Consider the following 12734-nt stretch of genomic DNA (forward strand, 5'->3'; position numbering starts at 1 on the left):
GCTTATATTTGCATCGCAGAATTCAAAGGTACAGCTTATGTATGTCTACAGCTTAGATAAGCTGCTGCCACTAAGCACACTACTTCTGTCTTAGGAATTTAGATTTAGTGCTGCATAGCAGCATTTCAGGAAAGAATGTTGCAAACTACCGAAACAGCAGCAACTAATTATGTACCAGTAATCCTAGAGACAACCTGCAGGAAGCTTTGCTTTACTTCCTGAAACTGCATAGGGCTACTGAATGTGCTTGGGACCAATTACTGTCATAGAATAACTGGTGACTAGGTGGCTGCACTGCAAATAACACTCATTTCTTCCCTCTGTCTCTTCTTACCCTCGTTCACTGGTTTGCTTCAGTGATAGGCTAGGATTCATTGATCCATATGTGCGTATATAGTGATACACACAAAAAATGCATATGTAACTGCATTACATGTTTCTTAGTAATCTGAAGACAGGGTGTTTCATGATGAACCCAGCAAGAATAGTAATATTAAAGGTATTCTAAAGTTATTAGTACTTTCATACTACTTTAGAAAGATACCTCAATACAAAAAGGCCTCCTAATGTTGGATAGATTTCAGAACAAGTGTCTTAAGCTGTTTGCTGATTCCAAGATGCCTTGGTGTTCTGAAACAGCATTATGGTATCAGTAAGAACAAAAAGCTTCTCAGAACAACTGAGGATTATTAATAATTATTAAATCACAGTGAAACAATGTAATTATCAATTCTTTAATTGTATTTGGTCACTTGAGCATTATATCAGGCACGTGTGTAATGTTAGCCTGGAAATAACTTATTAATACATGGCAGAAATCTGCCATCCCTTTTGATATGGCATAGTTATGTGCCATTAATGCTTTTCAGATTATTCTGGTCCCGGCTTAGAGCAGGGGGTTGGATCAGATAACGTCCAAAGGTCCCTTCCAGACTAAATCATCCTGTCATTCCTCCTATGTATGAGCAGAGCATAAAGGACAGTGGTGATGAGGAGCCATGGCAGAAGCAGCAAGAGTACAAAGTGAATCCCTGCAGGAAAACTAGCAGTAGGGAGAAAGGATGTAGAGAGGGATGGCTTCTAGCTCTGTCGCTGCCTTTGCATGTTGTGGAAGCTGACATTAAGTGAAACTGCTTAGCTATAAAAATGAGACTGCAGTTTGATAGTTGCATTAAGCTAACATCAAAGTGTAGGCTGCCACTGAGGAAGGGGCTCCCTGCTCGCAGCTGCATGTTGCTGCCTCCTCCTTTGTGGTGGAGTAGGTGTGCAGGGGGGTGGGCATCAGGGAATGACCCATCCAGAAACTTGTGCGTTACTGCAAGTTAGTTCTCAGCCAGGCTGTTTCTGCGACCTGGCTTGCCACATGGCAGTGTGCTCACTGATAGCAGCACAAATGAAATGGTGCTGCTGAGGGCAGGGAGACAGGTCATTAGGCAACAGCCTGCATGTAATTTGATTCTGGTTGTGTCTGCGGTTTGCACAGTGGTGCTGCAGTTCAGGGGGAAGCGAGAGAAGCTTGCTACGTCCCAGCTCCTGGCTGCAAAGCTTCCTCTGAGTTTGGAGTCAGGTGAGAGGGGTTTCCTTGAAGAAGGCCAGGAGAGGAAGCAGCAAGGCAGAAAGCAATTTTTAATTCTCTTTCTAGCCCTTACTGTCTTTCATTAGAGAGGTCTAATATCGTGGCCATCTGTTTTCCCAGGCTTTGGACCAGCCAAATCCTAGTGGTAGTATCCTTCTCACAACATTTCCCTTTCCCCTGTGTGCTTCACAATAGAAGTAAACAAATTCATGGCTTCTCTAGCTTTGCACAATTATGTGGAAAAAGAAATTACAATTCCTGAAATTCTAGAGCTTTAGTTCTCAAGCTTTCCATGAGGAAGTGTTGTCTGCACAGAGAATAAGTTTCTCAACAAAATATGTAGTAGTATTAACCTTAGATATCTCACACATTGAGAATAATGGCACTAGAACCTGTGGACCTAACTGCAAAGTACTTTTTAAGTAGTTTTGCCTGCTTTTCTATCTGCTAAAAAGTTTCCTGGCACTTCAGACACCCAAGAAGTTTCAAACTGCTTTAGAGTCCTAACACTAATGAGGAATGTGACTTACAGAAGGCTTCTGGCTGCATAAGCTATCATATTGCATGTACCTACTCACAAGAAATGTGTTGCTGCTGCATCAGTTCTTTTGATGTCATCCGCTGTATTTGTGCATTAAGGATGACTTTCATGACTGATGCAAAAACAGAAGAAGTGGTTTGATTAAAAAAAAAAAAAACTTTTTTTACTTAACCTTTGCAGGCTACTATGTCAGTTCATGGTATCTGATGAATAAATGATACTCCTGTTAAACAAATGTTGACCCCAACTAGAAAACAAAAAATACAAAAGTTCTCAAATAACGTAAGGGCAAAATGTATGCATCTCTGCTAGTACTTTGGACTTGGAAATGAGTTCTTTTTACCACTGGAGAGCCTGAATTTTCAGCTCCAGTAGGATGACTGAGCACTTAAAGTGGCCAATAGCAAGGCTTTAGACATGTGGAACGTCTTGGAGTGACTTGTTTTGTTTTTGTTTTTTTGTTGTTGTTGTTTGTTTCTTTGTTTTTTTTTTTCTTAAATACACTTTAACTGGTAGACTACAGAAACATCAAATAGTACTGCAGAGGTGGTACTCTTTCATAATAATACAGTCTGTGCTATACCCTGGAGGAGGCGACATTGCCAGAGTCTTCCTCCTAACAGGGAGAGAGAGAGAGAGAGAAGGAAATGGGATTTGCTACCCTAAGAAGAGCTGCAAGCGCTGCTGAAAGATCTAAGCACAGCAATGGCTGTCTTGGCCACTGCCTTCAAAAAGTGGCAAGGCGAACTTCATCCCATATCTGTAGGGAAAGCTTGTAACTGGATGCGAGTGGCATCTTTTGCAAGCTTTTTCTGGGATGCTCTTGTGCAGTACTTAGTGTTGACCATTTTGTAAATATAATCTAAAGTCTATTCTTTGCTTTTCTGAAATGATGATATGAAGGCCTTGAAAAGTTAGGAAACGCTGGTATGGACTTTCATGGCCTTGGCTTTAACCAGGAGTTAGAAGGCTACCTGAAGCTTTTGGATGTTAGCAGCTGTGGAAAACAGCACAGCATGCGATCAAGAAGCAAGCTTAGCATTTAGTTCTGCAGCACTGAACTTACTTTCTGGATAGCATTACAGGGAGTGAAAGCTGTTCTGTGTCTTGCAGTTTATAGAACTCAGTCAATAGTGGAATGAAAATTGGAAGCAGAAAATGGTGATGGTAACTTTGCCTAAATCTGATCCTAGATAGTGCAAGCAGACTACTTGGGCTCTAGCTCTGAACCAGCCTAGCTGTCTTGTATAGTATCTGTGTTACTTCTAGTGCCTCACTGGTGTGCCCTAGAAAAGGGTGCAGGATGTGGAAAAGAGGAGTCCTCCCAGTTTTTTTGAAGATGTGCTCCTTGGAGATAGGAAGCTGGAATGGCAGCCTGGAAACACCACTGTTTGACCATTTGTTAGTGATCTGTGGCTCTGAGCCCTGTGACCGGAATGGATGATTCAGCTAGAATAAAACAGTCTTTTGCTGATAACTTTCCTCACTGGAGATGGGGAATTTGATGGGAGCCATCTTTATGACTTGTCATTTTCTGGGTTTCCCAACATGGGGATTTCAGTATGATAACTATGGAGGAGCAAGGAGTGTCTTGAAATTTAATTTGGTACCTGCAGATTTAAATGCTGTAGACTAGCTGAAAGTTGACTATCAACATGTGAAGAAACATAAAAATATATTGCTGACTCTGTGCTTTGGTTTAAATAAGACATTTTCATGTTTTCTTACAGCTTCTTCAACAGCTGAAGCGATTAATATGTGACCTCTGCAGATTATATAATCTTCCTCAGCATCCAGATGTTGAAATGTTAGATCAGCCATTGCCAGCTGGACAGGTAAATTAAAAAGCTGTGGACACCTGCTTATGGAAAAAAATCCTGTTAAACTCTAACAAACTAGATGGTGGCAAAGATTAAAATTTGTGTAAGCCATTACTGAGATATGAAGCACTGTTGCTTTGCAGTAGGTCCTTGATGTGTTGTAGAATCCACAATAATGATAGGATATTTATTTAAAGTTTGTTTTTTGTCATGAGAAGGTGTGTGTGGATATGTATGTCTATATATTACATATAAAAATGGTATCAATGATGTCACTTTAATCCTCACCTAAAATCTGTTCAAGCTGACTGCTTTGCATTCTTTCTGCTTCCCAAATTTCCAAAATGCATTTGTGGTTAAACATTCCTTGCTTCTTGAAGAGTAAACATTTTACAGCATGCGCTTGGATGAACCTGTTAGCTATGTTTTCCTTTTTCACTCCCTTGTAAAGACATGGGATATCAAGACCATATGTTTCTTTGGGTAGGGGATATTTTGAGGTGCTTTGTGTATTTTTCACACGCTTTATAAATTCAAACTTGTGAAGGGCTGTTACATATTCTGGTTAACTAAAAGTATTTTGTGTTGTGCTGAAAACCTAACTGGTAGCTGACAGTCAGCATGTTTTTATCTGTAATAGAGTTATGGTATCTTCTTTTACTTGCACATGTTAAGAGGACATGATTTCTAAAAACTCCTGTAGCGTAGCAGATGGTTTTCCTGTGGTGACAGTAATATAGTAATGACAAATAACTTGCTTAATTTTGGTCATGTGCCAAACTGTAATCTTATAGCTCTTCTTCTTCAGCTACCCACCCACGTAGCAGTGCGACTGTAAGATAATAGGCCTGTAATGTTAGGAAGGAGCTTTACTGAAGAATCTTAGGCTCTGAAACTCAAAAGCAAACTCCTGGAAGGCTATCTTAGCTAAAAACCTCAGATAATTTGCAGGTTAAATAAGAATGACCGTAGTAAGTTGGACCAAAGATCCATCTAATCCCCTGCCTTGTCCACAGCAGTGGCATCCCCCTTACTTGCCAAAGGAGGAATATTAGCAGAGGACAAGCATATCATAAGACTTTTGAGTATTTCTGCAGCTCAGACTTTCTGAACTTGAAGTTGTATTCTGAAATGGAAAGTGAAGAAAATGTATTTTGGTATTTCATCAAATCTAATAAAAGAGGGCTACAAAAGTTAGTTTTGCACAGTAGCTCTAGGTAGTTGAGCCGAAGAGACATTAATTTTCAGAGATCCAAACAATATGAATAGGGATTCTGTTCAGAGCTATAGTTGGATTTCATGAATAAGTATCATGAGTTACAACCCATTTGACTTGTTCACTGCATTTGTCATTGCTGTCTCAAAATAGGATATCCTTAGCTGATTTTTAAGTTTCCACTTGGATCTTAATGTGAAATTAATCATGGCATTCTGTTTATTTTAGCTTCGTGCTAAAGTCTTTTCACTGTCGCACTCCAAGAAAACATCTGTGTTTATGATCTTTCACGTTAAACCTCAGTCCTTTGCAGACTTTGATAAATGTAACTCTCATATGTACTGCTTACTCTTTGATAGTAGACTTCCTGTTTTTGAAGGAAAGAAATGCAGAGACAATTCATACGGAAACCTCAATTGTTGTATTGCAGAATGGAACAACAGAAGAAGTTACATCAGAAGAGGAGGAAGAAGAAGATATGGGTGAAGTATGTGTATATATAAGAATTCATTATCATAATGCTCTCCTTTTGCTTTGTGGTTGCTGGCTGCAACTTCTGGCAAGCCAAAGTATAAAATGCAGTCACCCCAAACTGCATTGGAAAAGAGAACCAAAAATTTGGATTTCTACCTTAATAATGCTTTTCATTTCAGCCACCAAAACCTGTGAAATACTTCTCTTAAACCTAGGTCTCAGCATGTAGACTATTTGGATATAGAGGACATCTGTTCACAGTTTAGGTTGAAAAATATGTGGCACTGTGTGCTACATCAGTAGGCTTGCATTGTAAACTCCTGTTTCAAGCAGAGTATGAACTGACTTTGCAGTATAAAGTACCTCACAGGCTGAAACGGACTGTGAGACTTACTGGTTGAGAGTAAATTAGTTTGCTGATTTATTAAACAGCTGAACTTTCTCTATAATATGTTGAAGGAAATGAGAGGGTATCTGCAGCTGACATGCTAAACTATAGGGCGTATGTCAGTATCTGGCAACATGGTGTTCATTTTAATGAGCTCTTTGTTGTATGAGAACTGCCCTGTTTAAAATGCCTTCACTTCCTATTTACTACCTACTTTAATAGGCTAATTGACTAGTCGTCCCTTCTCATAGGTTTTGTTGTGCTTGTTTATAACCAGAAATGTTACGAATCTGAGCCTCATCTGTATTATGAGGGCTCCCCATATTTTCAGTGAATGCTGTTGGCTGAGAGAGTAAATTTAGAGCAAAATAGAAATGGCATCCAACAATCACTAATACTTAGTGCTTAAGTGTGGTGAAAGTGTCCCTGTATGCCTTTGGAGAGAGCTTTCTGACCAAAGAACATAGTTAAATTGTTTACAGTGAATTTCTGTCTATCCTGCAGGACATTGAGGATCTGGATCACTATGATATGAAGGAGGAGGAACCAGTTGATGGGAAGAAATCTGAGGATGAAGGCATTGAAAAAGAGAACCTTGCAATCTTAGAAAAAATCAGAAAAAATCAAAGGCAAGATCACTTAAATGTGAGTTGATTTTTTTTCCTTTGCAGTACTTCTGGCCTTAAAATAGGAATGGCTTCTAGCAGATAAAACCTATTACCATACATACAAACACAGGTCAGCATATAGCTGATAGAACAAAAATGTCAAGTTATGGGACATGAATGGTTCTTTCTGGAGCAATTTTGCTGGGCCAGTTAAAAAAGATTCATCAGTAACTGGACGAATTTAGCAAAAATCCTTAGCAAAGGAAGCCAGTTGCCAGCCATGTCCCACAGAGACAGAGTAAATAAGCACTCTTTCATCTGACTTGGGAAAATGTTAGCTTGTCCTCTCTTGCCTGATACCTGTGTTACAGACGGTCCTCCCTGCAGAACAGGCAGAAAGCATCTAGGTTGTAAGCATGACTTTTGTTGCTCAGCTCTTACTAAAATAGTAAATAGCCATATATACAGAGAGGTGATGTAAATATTACTGAATAAAAATACATTAAAATAGTTTTAAAGTACAAATTTCTGGATTTACCAAACATCTCAAGTTGCCTGTGATTTCTAATGCTCATACTGTAGTCTCTGTATATGAGAAGAGATGCCTATTGAAATGTATACATTTCTGTATTTTTGGCCCAGACCTAATGGTTAAAACTTCTTAATCATTAAAAAAAAATAAAGCTCTTGCAGCCTGAAAGCCATGGTCTGCTTACTGACATCTAAAAATTCAGTAGAACTGAAAAAGCTTTTTGTAGTGTCAACATCATTCTTTGGTGTTGAAAGCCTCTTAAAACTGCAGATTTGCTCTCCTCTCTGTTCTTTTCTACTGGGCAAACATTGGCTTTTCTTCTGCTTTTTCCCTCAGCATCTAGCAGAGCTGAAACGAACACTGCTGGTTTTTGTTTGACAACAGCAGATTCAACTTACATAATAACTGTTTCTCATGCCAAGACACTCTTGTTGATGCTGATGCATAAACAAGGTCAGCTGAGTACAGGGAACAGGGTATTCAATTTTTGCTGAGGCACTATGGTATTTTTGTGGGTCACCAGAAATAGCTGCTCTGGTTAAATAATTTCTCAAAGGACTTGTAAAAATTTACTCTTTAGTACTTGAATGCTGAGTGCTGAAAGCTATAGCTGCACTACTGACCCAGTAAAGAATGAATGTAGTAACACTTAAGTGCACCCTTGTGCTACCAAAATGTGGTAACATGATTAACGGAAAACTGTTACAGCAGTAGGCTGCTCAGTATCCTAAGATAAAGCAAAGCTTAAGTCTCTTCCTTGGCAGCTGGTTTTCTGAAAGGACCACATGAGTTTGACAAGCTGAAATGCAGTGTGTAAGCATCCTCTGGTTTTCACACATTACATCTTTTTGGTATACTTTGTTTCCTCAGCAGAGGAAACATGCCACTTGCATGTTTGCTGTTGAAAGAGGGAATATGAAGTCTAATGCAGGGCTTCAACTGATACCAAATGCAACCAGGAGACTCTGCAGTGTCTTTACATGTCCTTTAGTCCCCGTCTGTGGGTGATCCTTTTTCTCCTTGGCAAAAATGTGTCTTGAAGATGCTGCTCGTGTTAGATCTAAACACAAAGGAGTGTATGCAGTCCTTTTTGCATACTCTAACAGGCTGAGAACATTTTTCTGCTGCTCAAGATCCTTACTCATAGGAATTTTTAGTTTTTTTTTTTTTTCTTACAGGAAAAAAATGCATCTACTAACTTTATAAATGAGTTTCCTTGCTTGGCAGTATGCCTAATCCTTTTCTACTTACCAACATCAGTAAATAACCTTAAATTTGGTTTGCAGTATGATACATAACTTAGAGCAAGAATTAATCCTCCTCTTGACACTGTAATAACTTTATGGAATCATTTGCTTACTGGGAAGAAAACTTGAATCATTAACTCCAAATATTTAACAACTTTCTGCTGCTTGTTTTTCAGAGGCTTCTCCTCACTTACTCATTTTAGAGATCAATAATTTTCTTATTTAGATAATGCTATTAGCTTTTTCATTTCCAACTGAGGAGTTCATGCACTTCCCTGTAGGAGTCCCAAATGTCTCTGCTTTCATGTTTAGATTTTTATGAAGTTGAAGGTGTCATTTGCGTTGTTCTGATTCTACTTTAACCTCCAGGAATGAATGCACTTCTGAACAAATACTGAAAATGTTAAGTGACAATAGAGGTAACTTTTATTTGTAGCTCTCTTTGGGTCTCTTTGGATCTTTTTGTTTGTTTAGAGTTTGTTTTTGTTTTGGCAGATAATTTTGGATATGCAGCTGAATTATTGAAAACATCTGAGTGAGGTGATTTACTGTAATATTTTAAGGTGTGAAGTATTTTTCTCACCTGATAGATGACAGACAGTATTCCATATTTGCATTTAAAGCTACATCAGTGTTCAGTGAGCTACAACTTATTCCTTAGGATAATTCATTTAAGGAGCAGACCATCACTGTGGTTTTAGGGGGTGGAAGGAGCAAAACAGAATGCCTCAAAAGGAGAGAGCTGGAAGCATTTAAAAAAAAACGGAGACTGGCAGATGTCAAGCCATTTGCAGATCTCTGCAGGCTTACTGCAGTAGATAACTTGCACCGTGGCATGTGCTGTGGTGATTTCTGCATGTTTAATTATGTATTACTAACTTGTGAGTGGGAAGCTTAAGTCAGTTTTCTTAGAAGTTGTTTAAGAATGAACTGTACTATAGAGTATTTTACTCATAAATTTGTTTGCACTAAAATACAAATCTAAGGATAAAAAAACACTTCTGAAGAGTGTAATGTCTATACTAACTTGCACCTGAAGTTTCCTGCTTCTGGCAGTGGTAAGAGCAGATCCTAGAGGGGAAGACATGGGAACAGGACAAGCCTGGAGTGATGTGTCTCAAATTTCTGAAGTCCAACAGGGTATGGCTCCGGGACTTCGCAAGTGAAATGTTTATTTGCAGCCCTCACAAATGGAGCATTGTCCATGTAAACACTTACCTCCTGCAGCAAGGACTTCCCCTCAATGACTGACTGCTGCATTGCTCTGAGGGACAACCTCATTTGCAGTCTGTTTGCACATACTGCACATGAGAGACTTCTTGTGAGACTTTGTGCCCACTTGGTAACCTCATAGGAAAATGGCTTGGAGCTTGGGTGACAGCTCTTTGAAACTCTTCAGCTTACAGATCAAGTGACTGTACTGTTCTGTTCTTGCCTCTTGACATTAACCCCACCTGACAGATACCTCTTATGTCCCATGATTGGGCATGATTCTAAGGCAACTGTGGTTGTAAATCTTAATCTCATAACTAGAGAAATGAGAGCTTTATTTCTGCTGGAGAGGAGAGTTCCACTCTTCCATTAAAAAATACTCAGTTACTTATAATCTCAGACTGAATTCAGATTCAAGAATCCTCTGGATGCAATTTGTAAGTTAATGTTGTTAATTTAGGTACTGCTAGAGACAAAACTGAAGTCCCTGCTTCACATAGTGGCTTGATCCAAATAGTACTTTCTTCCAAACAACACTTTAATTTCAACTATAAAATACAAAAGTCATGCTATAATGGAGACTGTTTCAAAGGTGTGGTGAATAGCATTAATGCTAACTGGAACAGTGATTAATCTCCCTATGCTCCCTCTTTAGCTTCCTTGAATGGTAGTTAAGAGCATGTAACTTTAGGTGCTGTGCTTAATTTCTTGGATTAAGCATTTTAGCAGAATAGCTATTCTCTGTCTTGATCACAGATTAATGGTTTGTAGTCTAAGGTCTGTGGATCCTTTAAAGGAGCAATTCTAACTTTGTTTAATGTTGGTGTGCAGGGATGGATACCCCCAAAAAAAACTCCTGGGAAGCCAAAAAATTGCAAAAAGGATGAAAACACTGTAACAAAGTCTACTGAGGCTACTCTAGACATGCTAAAACTAACCTTTTATACATATATATATATATATATATATATATATACACACGCATATCATTTTAGTTTATCATGAGTTATGATGACAGTTATGCTGACGCTCTGGAGTGTTTGAGTGTAGCTTTTTTTCCCAATTACTACAGCACATAAGAAATTAAATAAATAAATATCAAGGTACTCTGCCAACACTAAATACAGAATTTCAGTAACTTGATGGAAATAAAGGTCACAAAATTGTTGCTGTGGAGGTGTACAGAATACAATCCAGGAGTTGATGTGAGTAGACATCAGTTACTTGATAACTGGTGCATTCACTGGTTGGTTAGTAACTGATATTTCTTAGAGCCTATCTTATTTTATATGCGGTGACTTAAAGGTCTTTTTATTGTTTATTTTTAGCACTGTTGCATCCTCAGACTGAAATGCCAGGGTCAGAAATTATATGCTCAGATTTCTCAGTCAGTTTGGGATGCTAAGAAATACAGAACTGAGCTGTAAATGGAAGATGCCTCTTCTGTGGTTGTTTCAACTACAATAGCTATGACAAATCGTGTCAAAAGAGCTTGGTATTTTAAGATTTACTTATTTAGTCCTCCTCTGCGTAAGCATTGGTTACCTTTTCTCCCTATTGCAGAAAATAGGTGGCCAAGTATTACTTGTTCTGTTTTCTAAAAATACTTGTTAGTTTTACTTTACCAGAAGCCAGTATTCTATAGCAGATACTTCCCAGCTCTTACACCTTGTTTCATAACCAAATGAGAGTGTACTTGTAAGAAAACAGTATGATCTTATGTGCAGAAGTTTGTTCTTAGAATTACTGCTAGTCTGTCTTTCTAGTGCATGAAAGCAGAAGCTGAAAGGAAATATTTCACAATTAGAAATACACTGTGGATCCAACTTGCAGTCAGGAAGCCAAAGAGATTATGAACTCGTTTACGGAAAATTACTTCTTTCGTTGTAGCTTAAAAGTTTAAATCACCTATACCATATTGTAGTATATATTCATCTGCTGCTATTGAAGCTGTTTTGAATCTTTTACTTTCTATGACTTACTTTAGTGAGTCTTCACTTGCTAAGACATAAGACTTCTCAAAAATCTAACATCCATAGAGAAATAAATGTATTATTAATACCTTCAAGGTACTGTAATCTTGCAGTGCAAATAAAGCTGCACACTGTAAATATTTTCACTTATTCAAAGTCTTGTTTGTTTCAGGGTGCAGTCTCTGGGTCAGTTCAGGCTTCAGATCGACTTATGAAAGAACTCAGGGATATATATAGATCACAGAGTTATAAAACAGGTAAGGTGCTTCAAATATTCCTTTTTAATACAATTTAAAAGAATTCTCTTGGTGAATATTTTCTGCCAGATCTTCCATGTTCTGTAGTTGTGTGTGTATACATGTTTCACTAAAAGAAATAGTGTGTTTGTGGAGGGAAAAAGAAAGTCAGGATGCATTTCCTCTAAAATGTTTTTCTTACATGAAGCTTCATGCCAAAATTAACAGGATTGGTATAACTTTGAGAATGCTGTTGGGGTAGATGAGTCCTAGCAGTGTTAGATGACTCCTGTGGGAGTTCTTGAGTTTTCAGAACTACCTGAATTCACTTCTCCAGGTATCCCAGTGGTAGTACTGCTTGCAGAGAAAACATCTGCTGCAAAGGGATTTGTGTTCAACAGTAGGAGGTTTTGTCATCATAAAGCAAGATTTAACCTGAAGTATACTGCTGTCACTTTATTCTTTTGTGGTAATGCTAGTCTGATCCCAGGCTCCATATATTTCTTGGATACAAACAGCAATAGAAAATAAGCAGTGGTGAGAGAATAAGCTTGCCCTGTTACACTTGTTTTTCTTTGAATAGCAAGCACATACTGCCTTTTATTGGTTAGTTAAATGACGTTGTCTTGATTAGCTGGTTGGCTTATTTGCTCCATATAGTGGTACTGTCTAAACCTTCTCCAAAAGATTTGGCATGTTGATTTGTCTGGGTATTACTGTATAACAAGTAGAAGTTAGTATAGATTTCATGCAAATTGTATTCCTGTAGGCCAGCCTGGTTGCCTACTGATCACTGCAGCTAGTGATGAGAACTTTCTGATGCAGGTCAGGATAGGAACAGGTAGACTGGTTAGAAAATCGGTCTAAATTTCAGTTTGTTATCTTGTGCTTTTCCGAACTGCTCTTCTAGT

The 12734-nt window shown here is 38.4% G+C and overlaps 1 protein-coding gene across 2 annotated transcripts in view; it reads left to right on the forward strand.

The window, feature by feature from the left end:
• The window catches only part of UBE2Q2 (ubiquitin conjugating enzyme E2 Q2), a 42858-nt gene that overhangs the window by 18899 nt on the left and 11225 nt on the right, over positions 1-12734 (forward strand). For both annotated transcript variants that reach the window (XM_062583915.1, XM_062583914.1), the window contains exons 3-6: positions 3848-3952; positions 5584-5640; positions 6520-6660; positions 11760-11844. In XM_062583915.1, coding sequence (XP_062439899.1) covers positions 3848-3952; positions 5584-5640; positions 6520-6660; positions 11760-11844 — 388 coding nt within the window. The remainder of the gene's footprint in view (positions 1-3847; positions 3953-5583; positions 5641-6519; positions 6661-11759; positions 11845-12734) is intronic.

Source organism: Rhea pennata, chromosome 10, assembly GCF_028389875.1.
Source record: "Rhea pennata isolate bPtePen1 chromosome 10, bPtePen1.pri, whole genome shotgun sequence".
NCBI lineage: Eukaryota > Metazoa > Chordata > Aves > Rheiformes > Rheidae > Rhea > Rhea pennata.